The sequence below is a fragment of the Ambystoma mexicanum genome, chromosome 2q (assembly GCF_040938575.1).
Source record: "Ambystoma mexicanum isolate Mex_15411 chromosome 2q, UKY_AmexF1_1, whole genome shotgun sequence".
NCBI lineage: Eukaryota > Metazoa > Chordata > Amphibia > Caudata > Ambystomatidae > Ambystoma > Ambystoma mexicanum.
The window spans coordinates 1,348,658,695-1,348,682,474 of NC_090924.1; the positions used below are offsets into that span (position 1 = coordinate 1,348,658,695).

General features: G+C 44.2%; 1 protein-coding gene across 1 annotated transcript in view; it reads right to left on the reverse strand.

Moving 5' to 3' along the window:
* DYNC1LI1 (dynein cytoplasmic 1 light intermediate chain 1) overlaps positions 1–23,780 on the reverse strand; it is a 1,016,060-nt gene that overhangs the window by 338,367 nt on the left and 653,913 nt on the right. The window contains exon 8 of the mRNA XM_069648812.1: positions 12,836–12,947. Within this exon, the coding sequence (XP_069504913.1) occupies positions 12,836–12,947 (112 nt within the window). The remainder of the gene's footprint in view (positions 1–12,835; positions 12,948–23,780) is intronic.

Sequence of the window (23,780 nt, forward strand, 5' to 3'; positions counted from 1 at the left end):
GCGGAGAGCTGGAACAAGGCAGCCCAACGATGGAACTGTAGGTACACAGTGGGCCCGCTATCCACAATCTGGGAGAACCCCGACATCACTCCAGGGATTACACTGAACGACTTCATCAGATGGAGGACGGGAGGGCTGAGACACATTGCAGACTTCTTCACGAATGGCAACCTGCTCACGTTCGAAGAATGCAAAGCGAAATTTCAGGTCCCGAAGATTGAACGATTCTGCTATGCCCAGCACGGACACTGGCTGTCCTAAGACACGATAAGATTGCACGGAAGCAGAGAGCTGACAGCACTGGAACGAATTTTGGCGCTCCCGCCCACCAGGAAAATATACAGGCTGCTAGACCGAGGGAAACCAAATCTAAAGGAGCCTTACATGCAGAGATGGGAGCGAGATATAGGCCGAGAGCTAGACACGGAGAGCTGGAACCGCATCTGGGCGAGGACCCATAGGAGTTACAAATGTGTCACAAACAAGGAGGGGGCGATCAAGGTCTGCTATAGATGGAATCTAACACCGGAGACCCTACACAAAAGTAATCCCACCGCAATGCTTGAGAGGCTGCACTGACACTGGCACACTGTTCCACCTCCTGTGGACGTGCCCGAAAACGGCCCGGTTTTGGAAGAGGTTCTGGAGCAGATCAAACTAATCACTGGCCTCTCGATCCCGTGGGACCCAGGAATAGTCTTACTGGGCGACACAGGCGAGGGTAATTTCCGATGACGGGTCAACTGGCAGATCTCTGCTCCGACCTACTAACAGACGCAAAAGTTTCAATAGCAAGACTGAGGAAACACCCCAAGGGCTCAGCAATCCCCATGTGGTGGACAAAGTGTTGGGACATTGCGGTGGCTGAAAAAATATCCGCCTTCCGCTTTGGGAATAGAATCAAGTTTTACAGCACTTGGGCTCCCTTTTTAGTCTATGCACAACAGCTCCCTGGCATGGCGAGGCAACCACTGTCCCTCCGCTGGATGGCGAAATACGACTAAAGATGGCTGCAATCCCTCTGGAGGCACACTTGAAGCTCCAAGCACGAGGATCTTTTAGCCAAAATAATTTGACGCCCATCACAACCACCCCTTAAACTGGAACTCTGCCACAACTGTCCGGCCCACCGCTTAGCCCAGCAGCGGCTCCCAACGTGATCATCTACGAACTGAAGCTGCCTCCCTTCCCACAAAACACCCCCTGACAAACTTTCCCCCGTTTCCCCTCTATGATATGGTTTGACTTTTGTTTGTTTATTATCACACTATGACTTTAATGTCTACAGCGATCAGTTTAACAACATCCTAATAAAAAGTCTTGTTGAAAAAATAAAACACGATTACCCACCGTGCCTAACTTATTTTGTCCAGCGCCCATTATAATTGTATGGGATCTTAGCTCTGCCCTGATATCCTCATACAATGAAGTGAATGAGGAAATCACCTGGTTTAGGGAAGCAAGTGCTGTTTGAGCATTCACTTTATTTTCCACCCGGTTTTCATTAGGGAGACACAAAGAGCTTTGTCTGGAGGCCGGACCGGGCGTAGAGGCATAGGAGGTAACAGATTGATAATACTGACCCTCCCTCCACCTCCTCAGAATTGAAGGATGGACAGAAGGAACCTCCCTGCGCCTCTACCTATTCTTGTGTGTCCAGCACGCTTATTATGTTAATATCTGATAGTAATTGCATGAAATTCTCTTTCCGCCAGGGCATCATATCATGACCACTACCCCCACCCCCACCCCCTACCTTGTCGGCACGCAAGCTTGCACTTCCACCTCAGAGGTCATACCCATCATCGTTATTGGATTTCCTGACAAAGGTCTTTTTTTTAAAAAACAAAATACGGTAATGCTAGTACTTTCGTCATTTCCATCATTAAGTCATGTAAAGATATCTGAGTGTTTGGAGAGATTACACAAGGCGTACATTTTAGTGTTAAACTAGCTTTGCCAAACCCAGATGGGAAAAAAAAAAAAGTTTTAAGTACTTGCCTTTGACAATGATATGAGGGTAATATTTGTTTCTTCGATGGCCCAGTCTGTTCTCCACAGTAAACCACTCTCTGCGTGACAAACGATTTTAAATAAAGGTACAATGCAGCTTCCACCTTGCAAGCTCCACCTCCAAAGCAATGTCACTAAACAGACTGTTCCGTTACTCGCAGACCACCACAGTAAATCACTCGCTGCCACTCCCTGCACCTTCTACACACTTGATTCTGCCTGGTATTCTCCTTTGCCAGGTCTTTTCACATTCATTTTTCTTTCAGTCTCATCTGGCACACGGTTTTCCCCACGTGTATCTTAACAGTGCAATGGGACTCACATCGTTTTCAATGTACTTCTTATCTTGTTATCAAATGTCCGTGGGGGCTCAAATCACCTGCGCAGGCTTTCCCCAATTATCACACAGCGTCTCCTTCGGTCAGCAATAAACCCTCAAAAGCTACCCGGCTGCCCTTCTCAACGAGCTCACCAGTCTCAGTAGCGGCTTCAGGGTCCTTCGTGTCTTCATGTCGGTCTGCGGCTTGTCGTTGGGACCGCTAAGCCAGAGCAAGAGAGGAGGAAACTGGAAGGAAAAAATCTTCCGAAGATGCAAGTGTGTCCAGTCCCGAACGAGCAGAGAAAAGGACAGATAGGCGATGCGCTGGGCGGAGCTAAGGAGGGCGAGGTTACGGCCCCGTGCGGTACCCCGCGTAAAAAGAGGAAGGACGCTTTTTTTACATTTTTTTAATTTGATGCTTTTTACAAAGTGCTCCGGTCCTGTCCCACAGGAGGGAGGAATGTCCCATAAGTATGGCGGAAAGGGGGACGGGACGTAGGAGTATGGGCTTTTCATGCCCGCCGCTCCCAAACAACATATTCTGGTGTGGGTTGTGACGTTAGACACTTGGGTGTTGAGTCTGGAGGCCTGAATTTCTTTTCTACCCTTAACGGCAGGTTCTGTAAAAGGGTGTTTTATTGTACGTAATCTCTCATCCCATATATTATCTCAGATTGGGACGGATACCACAGACGTTCTCCTCTTGCCCATATGATCTAAGAGAAAGCACTTGTTTTGTCTTCCAAAGGGCTAAAACCAAATTCTTTAAAGACTTTAGAGATCATGGCATAGAACGCTCCTAGGTCGTCTGGCGGCGAGTGCTTAGGCACTTCCTGTAGAGGTTTGTCTACTGGAGTGTCTGTATCCTAATCATCGTCTCTCAGATGCTGTTGTAGAATATGTGTCTTGAGGAGCATCGCAATCTGTATCTGGAAGTTCCCCTTCATCGTGTTCTTCCAATCTGGATGACACTATTGGTAGAGGTGTTATTAGAGGTAGCGGAGACCTATGTGGCTGGTGAACCCATGCTTGCATTTAGATTTTTATTATTTTTGGGGGTTTGTGGATCTTCATGAAGACCATGATCCGGTAGGTGATGTATGTCATGTAGGTGACCTAGATCTAGACCTGGTGAGATCTCGTGAGCAAAGTCCTTCAATGCCCATATGCTGGAATTTCCCCTGAAGGTGGTAAGGTTTGCACGGGTTGCCCCGGCTGTGTAGACGGTAATCTAGCATGCAACTGCGCTAGTACAGTTTGCAATGATGTTAGTACCTGTAGGGAAAGTAATGCCTGGGGTTTGACAGTAAAGCGTGCATGTTTACTAGTTGTTTCCCTGGAACTGGACAACTGGGTCCTGGTATTGTCTGGCCTGTCCCCAAGGGAACTGGTGGCCGAAGTGGCTCCTAAGGGGCGATATTTCATAGACTACGACCTGGCCTACCTAGTAGGTAGTTTAGGAGAGTGTGGTTGAATGATTACTGAGTCCTCTGAATCTGAAAACTGCGGCAATTGGGCCTGCTGTGCGTCAAAATCTGGTGAAGTAATCACTTGCATATGGCTGTGCCTCCTACTGCTTTATGTTCTCCTCTCCTGCCGTTCAATGTGCTCGGGGAAGATTTTGTGGCTTCAGGTGTTACTTTCGCCTTAGGCGCAGCTTTAGGTGTGTGTCTGTGGACAAGTGTGAAGACTCCTCCACTGACTGCTGCTGGGACTTTCCTGCTGACAGTGGTTTACTAGCCGACAGGGTTGCTGTGGACAAGGGCTTAATGACTGGTTGTTTATTTGCAGGCGGGGTAGTGATAGGCAATGGCTTACTCGGTGACCATAGATTACTGGTCGGCGGTGCTGTCGTGGATGAGCCCTTACTCGTTGATGGGCTTGTCGTCGAGGACTTAGTCATGTGTGTTTTCATGTGTTTTTAGTCATGGACAGAGTTACCATGGTGCTTACCGCTGACAAGCGTGCTATGGATGAGATTGTTGCTGCCTTGTTGGGCTGCAGGCCTGTTGTCGATGAGCGGTTATCAGTCAACGAAAGTGTTCGCGTCGACAGTACTGCCACCGGACTTTGTCATTTTTTTCAAGTTTACTGTTGATGAGGACGAGGCCATCATTGGAATTTTCTTAGGCTTGTCCACCTGCAAGGTAAACGGCAGCAAGGCCCTCTGCAGCCTTGTGTCTTTGGTGGTGCCCATGTTTAAGATGGGCTTCCCCTCAGATCTTGCTCTTTCATGGGAGAGCAGTTTTTTTTTCTCTAGCCATGCTCCTCGTGGATTCCAACTGGGGAAGAGTACCAAAACCCTTAAAGATGCGGCCCGGTGACTCAAATTAGCTAATTTGAGTCACCGGGCCGCATCTTTAAGGGTTTTGGTACTCAACCCTTTACAAATGCCACATTCCTCTACCAAGTGACTCGGGTAGAGGCAATAAATGAAATCACCCTGCTTATCACCTTCAAAAACATTAAGGCCACAGTTGTCAAAGGCCTTAAACGACTTCTTGGCCTCTACCTCCATCGGGCATTTGCTATCCTTCACCAGCAATATTAGACGTCTCCTTGATTTTGAGAGGGATTTTCCCTCTGTCATTAAGAGTGGTTTTGAAGCAAGAACTTCACAAATCTTTACAGAAAAATTGTTCTCTTACTGGAGAAAAAGGTGAGGACTTCTTCCAGCGTGACAATCTGAGGAAGGGTTGTAGAGGAGGGGCCAAATACTCAATGTCCCCGTGGATGTGGCCAAAAGCACCCAGGAGGAGGGTGATCGCATACAAAATGGACCAAAATGTTTCTTTAGACAAGTCAACCAATAAGGTAACCAAGGTTTCCCAACTTGGCACCACAATATACACATTTGAATCTATGAAAGATCCAATGCTGGCGATTTTTTTATTTTTTTTAATAAAAAACAAGGGCACCTTTAGCACCCGTGTAGGAAACTATACGGATGCTAAGGTGAGGGGCACAGGGGAAGGGAAGGGGGCACTGGCTAACCATGGTGCTCGGAACGCAGGCTTGTACCTTAGAGTACAGCCTGCGTTCCGAGCCTCCTGAATGGTCAGCACCCCCTACCAGGGTGCTAATAACCAATAACTGAACTGGCCAAAAGAATATTTCTATTCAAATGGCCTCCCCTTTGTCCTTTTTGTCTCAGGGCATCTTCATCTTATCCCACTCTTCCAAATGTAACAGTTGCTTTACGATAATCTTTGGGTAAGACCGATGGGCCCGATTTGCGAGTTATTGTAACTCTTTTGCAACTGTTCATAGGCTTTGTCCAACTTATATTATCCTCATCATCATTGTCTTTGACACCAGCTTTCAAACCTCATCCTGGTGCTTTATATGGTTCATTTGTTTTATGGAGTTTGTGACTTCCGTACTGTCTTCTTTCTGCCTTGTTTATTTGGATTGACACTCTTAATTCACCCCATGTATTAGTCCTTTTACTGGAGTAGTCTCACCACTTCTTTAATTATGTCACATTAGTGTTTTTTTTCTTGTATAGTCATCTCTTGCGTTTCTCTTCTGCGATCACACTTCTGGCAATTATCGTCTGCTGTGCATTACAAGCCCTCCCTGGGGCCTCCCACCACTCCAGCACACACCAATACTGGTGTTCGTCGGGGTTGATCTTACAGAGCTTGGAACTCGCTCTGGTTTCTTGCTCGGCTTTCCCGTTCCTTCCGCTCTGGTTTCTCACTCGCCTCTCACACCGTCCTTCTCGCTTGCTGCATTGAATGCATGGCGGCAAATGGGAGCTTACTCCACTCACGTGTTCCCAGTCTCTGCGTAGATTTGCGGGTGCCTGGCCCACAACAGCAGATACACTGCCATGCCACCCCTTTGTTTTGTCATTTGTCTAGACTACTGGTGATTTTAGGACGTGTCAGGGGTTTCTTTTCTTCCTTTTCCAATTGGTTGGACTTAGTTTCCTTGGGTTGATGCACTTGCATTAAATGACTATTGTTAAACAAAGCCTAATGAGTCTGTTTCCTTGTTATTTTCTAGTCCCTTTTGAATTATATGGCCGAGATTGGTTTGCAAGTATGTTTTGAGTTATACAATAATGGACTCATTTGTGAGTTTTGGTAATGCATATACCTCCAATATGCTTTTTAGGATTTTCTATATCCCTGATGAAGACGTTCATAATTAATGAAAAGTATCTCTTGCATGAAGCCTCCCAGATGTCAAGGCAACATCTGCCCAGCCACAGTTATTAAAGATGCAGTGGAAGAGCTTTCTCCTTTTATTACGTCATTACTAAATGCCTCATTCGAAACTAGTACGGTCCCTACCTACAAAGATACCTGGGTTCTCCCCTTACTAAAAGAAAACAACACCTGACCCCAACGTTCCCAGGAACTATTGGCCCATCACAATTGTACCTTTCCTTCTCAAAATATTGGTTAGGGCGGCTTACCTACAAATACAAATTTATCTAGATCTATTAGGTCTTCGCCAAACAGGCTTCAGACCAGGACATGGGACGGAATCAGCATTCATGGACCTTAAAATCCAAATGGATGAAATTAAAGATAAAAGTCAACTTAGCTCTCCTAATTTTCCTAGACTTATTTGCAGCCTTTGACTTGGTCGACCACGAAGTCCTGTGCAATCACTTGATATCAGCTGCCCACTTCTCCAACAAAGCCTCGGAATGGATTCTATCCTTCCCAGCCAATATGACGAGGGTCTTCGCACCGACTGAATCTGCCAAACCTGACCCAGTTGACTCTGGTGTTCCACAAGGTTCCTGTGTGTCACCCACCCTATATAACGTATTTACAAAGCAACTATTTGACCACCTTGACAGCTTGGGTGTCACCTACACCAAGTATGCAGATGACACCCAAATCCTCATTCCCAACTTGGGCTCCTACGATGATGACCAAGAGACTTAATGAAACGTACCAAATCATTCAAACATGAGTGGCTACCCATGGCCTATGCCTTAATGGCAACAAAGCTGTTACTCCTCATCGGATCAGAGAACCAACTAAAGAAATTAGACAACCAATTTAAATCATTCAACATTGACAACATAAATATCAAGATCTCCAAAGAAGTTAAAATGTTAGGCATCTACCTGGACTCAACCCTCACACTAACCAGACAAGTAAACACCATGGCCTCTGCGGCTGCCTACACCTCAAAACGTATCAATGCTTGCAGACCATTCCTCTCCTCAGACAGCTGCATTACCTTGGCTAGAGCCCTTATAGTTTTGAGACTTGACTACTGTAATGCCCTGTACGTGTATCCCAAAAACCAATCACATCTCAGCTGCTAGACGCAACGCCCATTGGCTCCCGGTCCAGGACAGAATTTTTTCAAAACAATATCACTAACCCACAAGTGCCTCTCCAACAATTCTCCTAAATACCTAACTAACAAATTCACAAAACACTTCAGCCACAGACCCACCTGGTCCACTCACGCTTACCATCGCAATATACCTAGATTCAATCGACAGAAATCAGGCGGCAATAGTTTCCAAGTTCAGGCCGCGAATCTCTGGAACTCCATGCCCCTGACACTAGGAGCAGAACCGTACTACTGGATGTTCAGAAAAAAACTGAAAACCTGGCTCTTCACGCAAGAGTGTTAACACACTTATGGTCTGCGCCCACCATAGTTACGGCACCGTCAGGCACGGTCCAGTATATTAAGTAATCGTATGTCCATACTGTGCTATAAAGGTTTTGCCTTGCACTGCCTATCTTATTCTGTAACTATGTACCTACTGCAACCTATCTGTAATCAGTTAATGTACTGTAAACTGCTCCTGTACAGTAACTCTTTATTCCAAGAATCCGCTCACATACCCTTGGGTTAGGTGCGCTATATAAATAAATGAATTACGTCAAAACCGGTCCGTATTTTGGAAGCAGCCAGAAGATGTGAATAACATTTCATCAACAATCTCTATTGGCATGTTTATATGTATGATTTAATTGTACGTTATGTGAATGTGTTTGAAGTGAGCTTCACATAGTTCTTTGTTTATATTAAGCATGTGTAGTTGTGCTACATTGGTGAGTTATTTTGCAGATGTGGTATGTGAAGGTATTATGTGTGTGATGTGGAATCATTTTGTGTTTATAATATTCCTCGCAAATACATTTTCTAGTTTTGCATTAAGTATTTAATTGTCACATTTAATTCATCGGTGCACTATCATATTTCGGTTAACTTCACACCTCCTCTTTGGACAGTGTGTTCCAGCTCGCCCTAACAACTGTTCCCCTGTTGTCCGTATCGCCAGCCCACCGGCATCTCCCGACGGCTGTCCTCCGCTTCTCGGAGTGATGCGGGTTCCACAGGCCTACTTGGCTCCACCGCTACAAAACGCTTTGATGCAAGGGGGCTTCCCATGTGCACAGTTATCTCTCCTCTCCTCATGCCTCCACATCTCACTTTCATACTAACTTCATAAAGAGATATTTCCTTCTCTTTTCCAATGCATGTTTGCGTCAACATTGTCTACATCCAAACAGAAATAAGACGCAGTGATTTTAACGTAAGGCAGTACCATGTATGCAGATTGTGTTTTTCAAAGGGAGTTTCACTTGGGAATATGAGTCCTTGTCCCGCAACGAGGGAGTCGCAGCTAGAGAGGTCCCAATTGCCCAAACACCTACGGAGGGTCTTGCAGAGCGGGCTCACCTCCCTAGCCTCACAGGGCATGGGCTTCCCCCTTGAGGAGAAGTGACAAATACTCCTCATTCATCACAGAAGTGAGACAGTAAAAGGAATGAAGGGGTGACACAAAAGAAATGTAATTAACTTCAATCCAGCACTCCAACTAAGTCAATGCTTAGAATGGGATGACCAATGGAAGCCCTTATTTATATATGTTTATGTCAAAGTTATTTAAATCTGGATGATGAACCCTTATATAACGCCCCTCTCTTTGAATCCCCCTGACCTCACTGAGCCAAGAAGTAGGTTTGTTTTGCAAATTAAAAGGTTTATTTGAAGAATTAAACAATATACATATCACACTTTTATGAACAAAATAATATCTGAATTGCACACTTATGGATATGGACGGTAATCAACAATGGATAATATTACAAAATCAACAATCTCTTTAATCACGTAGGAATAGGAAGGATACTGTAGCAGAGAATACTTTGTATGATTCAAGGAAATGCAAGGATGGGAAATAATGCAACACAGAAATAAACTCGATATGGTTTCAAGCAAAAGATAATATGATCACTTTTTCCCCTGCGACTACTAACTCCCCCCACTATGGAATATGAAGAGATGGAAGTGAGGGCACACAGGTTTCAGGAATACAATCAATAATGCAGTTCAATTCCAGTTCCCCCAGCAAGCTTAGAGAGAACAGGTATGATTTTAAACACAGGCAAAATACTTTTGAATGTGATTGTCATGAAAGGGAAAATATGCTAAAATGATTTTAATTCACTAAAGGATATTCAGCACTAGTGAGAGTTACTTTGGATTGGTTCAGGTCAACACTAGCAATGATTCATGAATGATTATCAGATTGAAAATGAAATTCAGCAGTGGAAAGCAAGAAAGCTATTTTAAGAGAAAATGAAATTGAGCCAAATTGCAATTCGTAGCAACTTTTCTGCGTGCGTGAATCGCGATTACGGAACTAGAACGAGGATCTTAACATCAAATTGACAGTTAAATTTCGGTTCTAAAACGTGTGGTTCAAAGGTTACAGGGTTTTTTGCGAAGGTAGATTTTTCAGAAATAAAGTCAAGATTTCAAATATGATTGCCGGGCGTCAAGACACTTGAAAAATATCAGCGCATAGATGATTATTGCTACAATTATCAAGACAATATGTGGAGGAGAGAAGAATTTAGGATAGACAAAAGAGGTTCTGTAATGCAGTTCTGGATTGGTGAAATGTAATAAGATTACTTTAAACTAAGACAGGACTATGGACAGTTCTAGACTAAATACTCACTCCTAGGCTTTGGGATGGAATGGAATGGGCCCGTCACAGATCTGGTCCAAGGTTTGGCTTCACTCGCCACCGGCCAGGTCTCAGGCACTCTGGTTTCTGCTCTCAGCACTGCACGGTGGTCTGGGTGGCCTCTTGAACTGGATCTGACGGGTTCTGGATACAGCGCTGCTTTCTGGGTCTGGATCTTGGTTCTAGCACAGGGTTCTTAGCTAGAAGCAAAACAGCTCAGCCAGGCTGCTGGATTTTGAGATGCCCCTTGGAGGTTTAGGGGTTAGAATCAGGTTGCAAAAGATTCTGAAGGCCTGCTGCAAAGAGTTCAGTTTTGGATTAGGCCTCTGCTTCAGGGTTCTAGAGTTTGGTTCTAGAGTTTGGTTCTAGATCTGGAGTCTTCCTGCAGGGTGCTGCACCAAGAAATCAGTTGAGTAGTGGAAAAATGTGTCTCTCTGGGTCTCAGCAGTCCCTATTTATGCGTTTCCAAAGTGGGTGGGGAGGCTGACTCTCTATGCCCAACCCTCTAAGGATCCCGATGGGTCAGAGAATTTCCTGTCCCCTGATTTGAGACAAGAACAGTGTGTCATATGTGTCAGAGTGATGCTGTGTTTTATGGCTCAACTGAAATCCCTCCCCTTTGCTTTTACATGGAAAATCTATTTTTCCCAAAAAACATATTTCCCCAGATACACAAGTTGTTCATAATACATATACACATCACAGATTAATTAAGGCATGTCGCTGTTCAAGTCCCATGTTACTACGAGCTTGGGTTCAGAAATTACCACTTATTCGCGCTTTTGGTGGGTTTCCCAATATTGGTTCTGCACCAAATTTTACACAGGCATACACACTCCATCTGAGCACATCTCTAATTTTTCCTGTTCCGAGCATAAACATAGTAGCTACAAGATGAATAAATTCCGGGGTTTAGTTTTTGAACATCGCACAGATTCCATCTTAGTCTTAACTTGAGTGAATTTTTCATTTTAAGAACATCAAAGTTTCCCATTTTTGTCAGCTTGGTACAATTTGTTATAAGCATTTTTATAAAACATACATTTGCGTTCAATTCAATTCACTCCACATCTCAGTCTGGTCCGCCCCCAGAGCTGGGCTGAGTCAGATGGTCACATGGCCTGCCTTCCTGCCAGAGCAGTTGTTGGCCAGTCACAACCAAATTAGCATTCCTATTCAGCTGAAAGACTCTATTGACTCTTTCTCCTGCCAGCAGAGGAATCTCATCCCCATCTGATTAACATGTCCATGCGACATTCTCCCTTTTGGTGGGAAGGCCCAAGGTGTGAAGGGTTCTCAGAGAAAGACAGCCTCTTGAAAGTTTTAACTAAATCAGATTACCTTCTGGTCAATTGCAACATAGTTCCTTGTAAAAAAAAAAACATTTATACATTTAAAATAAGCAACATAACTTTAAATCCAGTCTTTTTCCACATTAAATCAATGTGTGGCACTCTATATGGCATTTTGATGGAATTCTCTTCTTTGGCATATTTAACTTCTGAAACACCAGTTCTCCTGTTAGAATTCTAACTCGCCAGCACCTGACAGAGGCGAGTAACGGTACTACACACATTTTGACAGCTGTCTTTCCATCAAGTATCTTTAAAATAGGATTTTGTTCTGATGATTCTTGCTGACATTGCATTGATGTGGATTCTTGCAGTAAATGATGTGGAACACCCAACAAAGAGGTTGGATCTTTTAGGTGATTTATGAGCCATGATTTTAGCAATTTTTGACAATCAAGAAAACTGATTTTTAAACAGCTCTGTGTTTTTTTTTCAATCAGCATTGCTATTTCCAAGTGGTTTCAGGCTACTTTGTGGGTAGCCCAATGGTGGTTTTTGGCAGTGATCTCCTGTGCTCACTAAAATAGGCAAAAGTGGATGGTGGCCTATTTTTCAGGTTTTCACTGTGCAATTTCTGGTGATTTCTAGCGAGCAGCATGCTTTCCGGCAGCCATTATGATGTTTCTGCTGCCAGCAATGCACAGTGATGTTGCAGAGCTTGGATGAGTGGGTTGATACAATGGCTTAGTTAAAGAGCACAATAAAAAGGTGGTATAGATCAGAGGTCATGGATATCCATTTTATTCATACCCCTAACTTCCAAAAGTGTGGCAAGGTCATAGCCATAGTTAATGAAGTGAGAACTGGGGTCACTGCCAAATGCACACCACAAAGTCTACATATGCAGATAGGACCTCTAGAAGCAACACATTGAGCACTTAATGCATGATTCTCAGTACATTTTCATTCTATTTTTATAATTTAACTGCCACAAAAACAGTTGCATTTTCAGTTCCTTTAAATTAACATACTTCGATCAGTTTTCCTATGTATGCTACTTAATGTACTTGTTTTCTCTTCCGAACATCAATTTCAGATGCTGAAGGGGTAAAGCTGTGCAAGCAGGACTGGTCATTTGATATGCACTAGTTTGTAACAAGATCTGCTTTCCGAACACAAGTTACTATTCAATACTTTACAGCTATTACAAGAGGGAGCCACATTTTTATAAAATGACTTTACCTTTCTTATAGGTGGTTTTATTACAACATCTTCAAAACTGTCTTCAGCTTTTAACGTCTGAAAGTTTTCATGTAAAATACTGATTTTCTTTTCATTGTCCCAACCTGCAGGACTGGAAAGTAAGAAAAGGTTATTTTTATATGCTCACCACAATTGCTTCCCCATGCTGAAACACCCCAGAAAGGTTTTGAATAATACAGATGGGCATGGACAATTTTACTCAGTGTACCAATAACCCCTCAATTTCCAATCCTTTCTGCTGCATAAACTAGCTATGGGAGAACACACAGCTGTTAAGAATAAGGAAACACTATTCGTAACTTAGTTATCCACCATGGGCAATTTCAATAATGGGTCAGCAAAAGACTAACTCCACTTGTGTAGGAACCAGGAACACTTCCAGATATTAATGTTTTGAAATTAATTTGGAACGTCATGTTCTATATCTATTTCCTTAATGTAACTACAAAATAATGGCATATTAAACCGGGACCATTTATTATATCCCCATTTTAATTTCTCATCCCAAGGAAACCTATGCTGTGACATGGAGGTGTGCAGCGCTTAAGGGGGAGCGGCAGTGTATAGAAATCAAGGGGGTTGGCAACATTAAAAAAACATTATATCCGAAGTAGGTGGGGCATAAGAAGCACAAGTAACTAAAGAAACGTTAAAAGTAATGTGGCCTGTGTAAATGGAGTGAACTAACAAACGTGGTCAAGTCTTCGATCCATTAAAAAATACACCTGGCATAAAAGGGAAACTTATTTACAAGTGTGTTAAATGGAATAAAATTAATCAGTAGTTAACTGCTACAAAAATATTTTGTAAAACAAAATCAAAGTATAGGGAAATGCAGGTTCCAATCCCTGTTAGCATAGGCAGTTAAAGTGCCTACTCCAGGGATACACTTGTACCCTGCAGGTCCCAAATTAACAATCCCGGAAGACCTTGCAAGTGGTTAATGTCTCAGCTTCAGCACTCTAACAAGCAGGGCAAAGCTGAAAACCAGAAGACCGTTTGTCCTCTTCTTTATTTCAGGCCACACCCAAAAATAATTTGCTGCTATAAAAAGTATACATAATGAAAAGTAGGGTTACGCGGACAGATGTGTGAAAGCAAGGCCTCAAAAAGGTTTACACTCAACCTGGATACTGGGTCCTAACCCACAGTCATAGTACCCCTTCCTCTCCAGACATGTTGATTTTGCCTCCACAATGGCAGCGATTAATCTTCAGTGCCTGGAGATATTAAAACACAAGACAAGTCAATTTAAGACATTTACCATCCCAGCCTATAGTAATCTACAAAGTAATAATGTATTGATTGATCCCTTTTGTGTTGCAAAGTCTCCAATAACTGAAGGTGAACTTCTATGGCAGAGACAGAATACCAGGAAAGGAAGTGGTAACTTTTCCACATGTCTGTGGGGTCTGGCAGGGTCCCACCCCAAAGCTGGATTTAAAAGCCAGCAACATTCTCACTCCGGCTAAGTAAAGGAAAACACAGCAAATTGGGCGTTCCATCTTGCCTAATCTTTGGACCTATAAACCAATGCCAATAATAAAAGCACAGAATGGGTACCTCCAGATAACCGTGCGCTTTGGACTGTACTTGTTTAACTAAATGGGGTACTGTCCGCAATTACGATTAAATAAGGCCTTGCCCATCGCCTACATCAAACAAATCCAAAGACTATCATTAATTGTGCTCACCTATCAAAAGCCTTTCCCCGGGCAAGTGCAGGCCATAACAAGAATTTCCTGACATGACAAGACAGGGAGAAGGCCAAAGAACAAAATAGCCAAAGAATAAGCATAACATCTTGTGGCATGGCCATGTTACTAGACACAGTTAGTAGCCAATCGTGGTAAACACCCAAGAGCAAAATAAAAATACAGTAAAAATTGTAAAAAATAGAACTTCTGCCACCAGCTTGTCTTTATGCACATTTAAAAGTAACCAACAATCCTTTGGGTGAAGGTCTACGGTGATACAACAGTATCCCCATTGCACTGCATTTTAAGATGCATTATGCAATATGAAAACGTTACCCAAAATAGATAACATGTAAAAAGAAAAGGGAAAGTATGGAAGGTGAAGTGGTGATACGTGGAAGGCAGTTGGCAGCATTCTACTCTGCTCTGCTTTACGTGATTTACGAGTTGGGCTGAATATCAAAACACTCTCTTGGTATCCGCAGCAAGTGGAAGGAAGAAATAAAGGCTGCTGTACCTTTAAAACTGCCTGGGGACACTGTGTGGGCAGAAGTGCTCCACCCCCCAATCTGACTGCCTAAAGCCACTTTGACCACGCGAAGCAGTGGCGCAAAGTGGTTATAAGTGGGAGGTAGTTGGCAGGTCGCATTCGCAGCAGTGGTGAGCAAGGAGGATCGGCGTCGCGGTACCAGAACATTATTTGACGAAGGTAAGCAGAGGAAGAATACTGGGCTCGTAAAGACTCATAAAGGCAATAAGATCAATATCACATCAGAAACCCTCCCTCAGTGAAATATTGAACGCCGAAGCTTCCGGGAGACTCGGCCCATTGATCCCGGAAGCGGGGCTCCTGGAAATTAGTGGTGCTCGCACATACGCCAATAACCGAGCAAAATTAGGCAGCGGAAAGTATTCCATGTCTCTTGTGGAATCGTGCTCCAAATCGTCACTGTCGAGTGGAGCAAAGCGGGACAACTGACTAGTAATTCATATTGGTAATCTCGCAGAAACCTGACTGTAATAAGACCAAATCAACCCACGAAAGACTTTTGGAATGAAAACTCATCAGCTGGCCAAATTGGTCAGACCCCCCAATAGAATGGCTCAAGTAGATAAATCGAGCCACGAAAAGGGAATGCCATGTCCCCAGGGCAGTGTGAACATGGGGCGGTCAGGAATGATGAATAAACATGGCCAGAACATCCCGGAAACTAATACCTACCTCCATGGTATGCAGACATCAAAAGCTAGCAATCCATCATTTCTTAGTGCAAGACTGGAAGTTGAAATCCCCCCCTCAAAGAAGCATATTGTCCCCACCATCGTGAACAGGGGAAGAAAAACTCTGACCAAGTCCACGGGGGACCAGGAAGTTATACCCATGCAGGTGGAGTCAAGCTTAGTAGGAGAGGAGTGGGAGGGGGATGACGGCGGAGAGTGGCGCTGTCATTGAAGACATAAGAGAAAGGCAAACTCCTCTGCGGTTCAGATGGGTCATCCATCCCCGCCCCTGCTGTTGATCACCACTATAAGGCTGACAAAAGACCCAGGATCTCTGAGTCAGAAAAGTGAGGTGGTCTCTCCTCGATTTAAAAATCTGCAAAAGAACTCGGAAATAGCTGCCCAATTGGCAAAGGACCTCACACAACTGACAGCAAAAATCTCGACTCAAAAGAGAAGAAGTTTAGCCTCCATTCAGAACAGGCATTCTGAAATTGAGGCCCTGACACTAAACCCCTTTACACAATCAGAGATGAATGAGTGCTCAAGAGAAGGATATGAGGGATCAAATAACGGTGATCAGTGCAAATCCAATGACTCAGTTTTTCCCCTCAATCCCTCCTGCACAGCGAGGACACGAGTCCCCAGATAAAACAACAGAGAGAAATTAGGAGGAGAGCGATCCATCATACTCCTCAGACTCAACCCAGAATGACTCAGTGTAGAGTCACCGCCTCTAACAAATTTGGATGCATCAGAGCTGCAAAGAATTATCTTCGCATCTCTCTCAATTTCCCTGGCGCCCTTTACAAAACTGTATGAGGCTATTAATGACTCAATGAAAGATCAGGGAACCTTGATGGCAATGATCAGGCTAAATTGGGGGTGGTCGAGGGATTAGCAACTAAAGTTGAGTCTCGTCTCGATAAAGAGGCAGAAATATCTGCTAAGTGGCAAAATCACCTATGCGACCTAGCGGGTAGAGAGTCTACAGATAAACCCACATTAATGGAGGCGCGTTTGGAAGATTGTAGGTTGTTGCGATCAATGTGGAAAGTGGAATAGAGAAGAGACCCCCGCCTTCCGGCAACAGCGCAGACACCGAATAACTCAGATGTGGATCGAGGTATTATATTGGTGGATCAAGCCCCTGTTACCGGTGGGGGAAAAAAACAAAAAAAGACAATGACGTCATTTCTATTTTCACGAATAAGGATGTAGGGGTGAAAAAAGGGTAAACTGACAAACATTTAACTAAGGAAACGAAAACGATGAATCAACCAAATGCAGAGGAAAAAATAAGAGTAAATGGATCGAGGGCTTTTTTTCGAACACCCCCCTCTAACTCCTCATTGACATTATCTCAATCCCCCAAGAAAGCAAGAAAGGAGCCGACATTTCCAGCGGTGGTTACTGAGGCTGCGAATAAGACTACTATGTTTCCAGAGGCAGAGACCAACTAAAGATGCCTCGTCTATTTTCGGGGAGGAAACCTGCCTTAGTGATTTAGATGAAATCATCGAGCAAGATAGGGAGGATGATCATTAGAATAATCTCTTGTATTCGGAATGGGCCGAAATTGAGAGATTGGCTACCCAGACCTCTGGAGGTACAAGGGCAAAAAGTGGGGAGGCGATCAGCCCCCCGAAACCCAAGTGATAACTCAGGGAAGGAAAATGTTTTGACCCTGGAACAGAAACGCAGGAAGTTGAATCATCAGGATAATACGGCTCAGCAATGAAGATGTTTAACATCAAAAAGATTTTACGTGAAGCTGGAAACCAGGAAAAGGGAAGTTTGGAAAATTCATTTGGATGAATCGTTAGCAGGCGGAAAGCTCCTATTCTAAATAGGAGTAATGTTATGAAATTGTTCCAACACATCCCAGGTCTGCGATTTGTCTCTTCTAATGACATCAGGGTCGTAGAATTTGTTTCGGAACAAACAACTGACTGGGTGGTTCTCCATTTAGCGTCCTTGCAGATAACCTCCATCTTGGAACAGTGTGAGAAATTGTTGTTGTTTGACTATAATCTAAGAAACTATCAAGGACCTGATCTCCTTTCAATCTCTCCTGAAAAAAGGAACTACCAAAGGGTTGACAGTTGAAGAAAGCCTTTTGACAAAAACACAGACCGCCAGGTGCGAGGATAGGGGCTGTCAGACCGGGATTAACATCTAGTTCGCAGATTAAAACAGTTACGCCACAACGTACCAAACCAACCTCCTTCTGGGAAGGGGTTTACAAAAAACTTGGACTTAATTAGAATGAGATTTACAGTGAATAACTGTCAGCAGGGCACCAAAACAGGCCAAGTGGACATGGGTGAGAATTGGGAGTGGTTGGCGCAGGCTCTAGCCCATAAGAGCCAAAGGTAGCCTGTTCAGATACAGGACACCTAGGTGATTAGGTTGGGATTGTGGAACACAAAGGGGTTTAAAACTCGGTTTACGGAGGAAATGAAGGTCCTAGGTGAATATGATATTTGCCTCGCTCCAGCCCCTACCCTCCTGTGATGGTTATGAAGCTTTTTTGATCCCAGCAGGCAAGGGGGTTATAGGGAGACCATTTTCAGGATTGTTAACTTTGTTAAAAGTCGACTCTCAATATGCAGTGACAGCCCATTTAGCCCCAAATCGGTATGTGCAAGGGCTAAAGTTAACCAGAGATGTCCGGGGGATTCCTGTGCATTTGCGATTACTAAATGTCTATTGGCGGGTTCATTCTGGGAATGAAATGAATTTTGTTCAATCAGTCTGCAAGGTGGTTGATCAGGCCACGATAGCTGGGAGGAAATTTGGGTGATTATTTGTGGGGACCTGAATATACACTTACTGGACGCAGATGGCCTCCCAGAAAAAGAGTGAATTAGAAGGAAGGGCTAGGAATTGGCTTCAGGAAGTAGGTTTGAGGGATTTTTTCATGTTGAATGGTCAGTCTGTGGGAGACACCCTGTGGAGACGCACATGGGGAAGGGGACCTAGAAGATTCTGCCTGGACTACTGTTTCGTGTTAAGCAACTTGAATTCCAGAGTCAGGAGATTTGAAATAATGGGTCAAGTGATGAGTGATCATAACCTGATAAGCTTGGAACTGGAGTCCTGGGGGAAACAAGACACTAGAGACTGAATGGAAGTCGAAGTATCCGGGGCGGGAAATAGGGTAAGGGTGGGAAAGAAAGAAATCCAAATGATCTGTGGGCAATTCAAGGAGGCATTGGAGGCAGACGTCACTCAAGTGGACTACAATTGGATCATAAAAGACTATGCCAAGCCATGGAAGAAGGGTATAAGGGAGGGGTCACCACAAAGGCCTTTGTACGACCCGTTGGTTAGTAAGGCCAAAAAAAGATCTCAGCGCAGCCCCGAGGACCACCAAAGAAAGAAAAAATATCAGTCGGATTGGGTGGAGTTGACTCAGTTGCAGAAACAGAAGTTAGGAACTGGCTCATCTCCACCAAATCCCAGCGACTGCAAACCGACGTGGAGAAGATGTTGAAGGCGATGTGTCAGATGAACACAAGGGACCTTTGGGATCTCCGGAACAATGGAGGGTCCTACAGAGCTGTTCTCATGCTGGGCCAAGTAAGTGAAATAAGCTGGCTGGCCCATTACTCAGCCCTCTTTTCTGACCCAGGGGATGAAGTTCCAACAGAGAACCCTGCTATCTCTTCCAGGTGGAAGATGGCTATAGAATTTGAAGACCTTGTATCAAGGATTAAAGGGCTCAGTCCGTCCCGGGCAGCAGGCCCGAATGGGATTTCAAACCATCTTCTCAAAGCAAATCCGGAGGAGTGGAGTCTACTTCGTCTGCAGATCTTTGAGCAGGTCCTTCGAACAAAACATACCGGATACGTGGCGTGAGGAGATAGTGGTCCCCATTTACAAGAAGGGCGACAGAGCGGACCCTTGTAATTATCATCTGATCACCCTTCTAGATTCTATGGGGAAGCTCTTCACCTCTTTTCTTCTGCGGGACCTGACAGAGTGGGCAACTGAGTCAGGAAGGTTGGACCCCCACCAAACAGGGTTTCTAAAGGGGGTGGGAGAACTTCCCTCAACCTATTCGTTATTGGGAACTTAAAACAGGGAGTGCTAGAGTCTGGGCCTGCATCCATATGGCCTTTTTAGATCTGTAGCAGGCCTTCGACTGCATGAATAGGGCAAAGATGTGGGCCAAAGAAAAACTAAACATAACCACTAACAATAATGCAAGGACATATACCAGGCAATCTTTGAACAACTCGCATCATTTTAGTGTAGGTGAATTAAAAAAACCAGAAAGAAAAGAACAACCTTTTACAATTCCTCATTTACAGAACAGAATCGTAGCAATATTTCTTCAAGAAAAAAAGTTAATGTAATTGTCAATGCCCTGTCGGTCTCATCGAACATTGTCGATATTGTGGCCTAATTGGAACAGTGGAATCACTTAATCATTGGGTTACCTCCTGTGTCGTCTTGACCAATATGCAATCTACTTATTTAAGAAAAAATCAAGCCTATGTTTGGAATTGCTGAAGGTCATTGACGCTGTTCTAAACCTCTCCAAAGAGCATTGAGTGTAGGAAACCTTGTATTAATAAGTACATGATTTTTGTCTCCATTGAGAAGCGGCAGAGTCTGCTCGCCCACTCCTACAAAGAAACACGAGGGCTAAGAGAGGGCTCAGCACAGAATAATTTGTAAGTGCGAGGGAAATTAAGGTAAAAGACTAAGATTGTTGTTTTGAGTTGGGATGAGGGACTTATGTGGACATTTAATCCTCTTTATGTTTTAAGGATTTGTTAGATTTATGTTAATTAGATTTATGTAAATTGTTAAAAATTACTTATTTTGTTCTATCTTGTTTGAATAAGTTGAATCAATAAACGGAGGAAAAGTTGCTCCAAGAGAACACTTTAATAACACCTCTCCATCAGGAAACCATTTAAAGGCTGCCACATCAAATACAAGATGGCCATGCGCACAGAGCCAAAGCGGACCACTGCCTCCAAGCACTCCAAACCCACACAAACGTTTTCATTAGGTCACTCTGCATCCCAGCATCCATCTCACCATGCTACTTCCGCATTGACTTCCACCCCAAAATACACATCAGACAAGCCCTCCCCTTTCATAGTCCCTCTTCCACCTCCCTATCCTGAACCCTACAACACATGGAACACATTCTTTCCACCACATCAACCAGCCACCGCCCACCACACCCACAGCCAAAACAAAACTAGAATACCTCAAGGGCAATGCATGCCCAGCACAGGACAAACCTAGCCACCATTGCTCCACAATGACTCAATATCATCAACGGCTGTTTCTCACAGCACCATCCCTTCCATACTCAAGAGGACAAATCTATCCTTTCCTCAAGAAGCCATCTCTTGACCCCAACGCTCCTAGAAAACAACCATACACTGACAATCCTGCCATGACTCACCAGAATCATGGAATGCTTTGTTACGACTATACAAATTGCGCAAACCCCTTCTTTTTCTGACGCAGGGAGAAAAACACGCAAAAAGGGGAGACTTTATTTTGTATAATATATCTTCCTAAGAAGCGGATAACATGACTGCAGGGAATTGTACACAGAAACCAATGTTAGTTCTGGCAGTAAAGCTAACTATAACCTGGATTGAGCAGTACAATTTATATCTTCTTATGTACGGTCCGATTTGCAAAAATAGAAAATGATTGCAAATAAATCTGTTACTCTGCATATACAACATTTTCTGTACTCACCCCACTTTCACCACATTGGGTCTGCACTGATGCACTCTACATATAAGGAACAAATCATGTCTAAGCCTATTCATTAGATGATTTTCAAATCTTATCTTTTTTATGAATGAACCTTTCATGAATGAATTTTGTAGACCACTGTAGGCAGTGGTAATCTGGACTTGATGTCTGTCAAAGTAAATGTGTATATAAAATGTATATGTCTTTTGAATACATCGATTTTATGAAGGATATTAAGTTGAGGTATTGTACAGCATTTGTTCCATAACTGCACACTTTCCAGAGTTGGCTACTTGTTCTGCACAAGAGATAACTCGCAGTTTGGTTTTCTAAAAGGCTTTGTTACTGTCGAGATGGATTTCTGAACTCTGACCTGGTAGGTAGAGGTTCAGAAGGGCAGCCTAGTTTACTGGAACATGGTAACCTTCTGGACAAGCCAGACCAATCAAGGTAGCACTGGCAGCGGTCAAGACTAGGTCTGAGGAAGGGTGAGGTTGATCGAAAGTCCACAGTGAGCACACAGCAAACACCACCACAAATTACTCAGTCAGGTGTATATATCAAAAATACATATACATTTATTAAAGGCCTTTTAACCCAAACACAAAATGAAACTCAGCAGTGTTAGCAGTACTCACACAACACTATAGTAGGAAACATATATACAGTAACTATTAGTCTAAAGTAATATTCAACAAGTAGAGATCCAAAACATGTAACAGAAAAGAGTCATCCAGTGCAAATCTACTTTAGGCAGTCCAACATCTCAAACCCTAACTAATAGGCAGTCCAGTCCCTACGAAGTTTGGAGCTTTGTGCTCAAAAGTACATTCAGTGCCGGGACACTTGATCATGCCATTAAGAACAAAACGGGTCTCTTCAAGGGGCTGTAGTGGCTCAGGAAGGTGGGTGAGGTGATGAAGAATAAAGTTCCACTATTCACAGAGGGCCTCCAAAAGAGGGCATAGCGATTACCAAGAATCGGGAATAGGATGGTAGCACAGGCTACCTTAAAGTAGAGTAGCCCTTGGGGGACACTTGTGCGCAACTGTCTATGGATGCACCAGAGGCCACTGCTAAGGGTTGCAAGTACTTACCGACCCTCAACGCAGACCATAGTAAACTTCGCCAGTCCAGTTCGCTCGCAGGTTGGAATACCGCAGTTGCGCGTCTCTCCGGCTTTCAAGGGCTACGTTCCGGGACCGCAGTCCGTTGCGGGACAGTGGAGATTTCTCAGCTTCTGGTGAAGGGATCTGGCCAGTTCCACTGCAGCTCGCCTTAGGGCACAGCAGCAAGACAAGTTCGTCACCACAGCTGGGAGACACAGGGACTGCGTAGGCTCGGGTTCAGGCAAACTCTCCTAATTCCAGACCTAAGAAGGCTAGAGGTACGAAACTCGGCGGGAGAGTACCGTCTACCAAGAGCTTACTGTTCCCCAAGGCTCAAGTCGCAACGCGAGACGGCAGCGGTGCCAAGGCAAAAGGTCCCATACAAGCTGGTCAGTTCACTGGGTGGTCCAGGAGGTTGTCCGAAATTGCTCGTTTGCAGGTTAAGCAGGAGGTGCCGAGAGTAGTTAGTCCCACTACTCCAACGGGTCGAAGCGCCCTTGCAGGCCTTCTGTGATCGATGAGAAACGGGATCCGACAGGACAACAGCAGGGTCAGGGGGCCAAACCTTCCAGTGGGTCACCAGCGGTTCCATGGATCTGCTTCTTCGGTACAGGATACTGGGCTCCTTTAAGTTCGGTGTGAATTCAGAAGATCAACCTGGAATGGGTGTAGAGTGCCTTCTCTTATCCAAAGTTTCCTTTGCCCCAAAACGGAGAGAAACCAAGGGGAGACCTGCTCACATCAGTATTCCCAGACCTGAGCAACTACAGATTTCCAACCTGCCCTACCTAGCAAAGATCCTGGAGAACCATGCGTACAAGGTCCTACTTAAATATGTCGAAACAAATTGAATACTCGACCGGTCACACGTCTGCTCCAGACCAATGAGAGGAACAGAATCAGCGCTCCTATCTATTTGGGATGACCTGAAAATAAATTTAGACGATGCCCAATCAGCCCTCATACTGTCGGATATATCAGCGGCATTTGACACAATCAGCAACAGAACACTAATTAAAAGAATGAATGGAATGTGGCATACAGAAATCCGCACTAAGTGGCTTACCCCATTTTTAACAAACCGAACCGGAAGGAACCTACCTACCACTGTTCACCTCAAACACCAATAATATATTCTGAAGAGCCCTGCAGGTATCC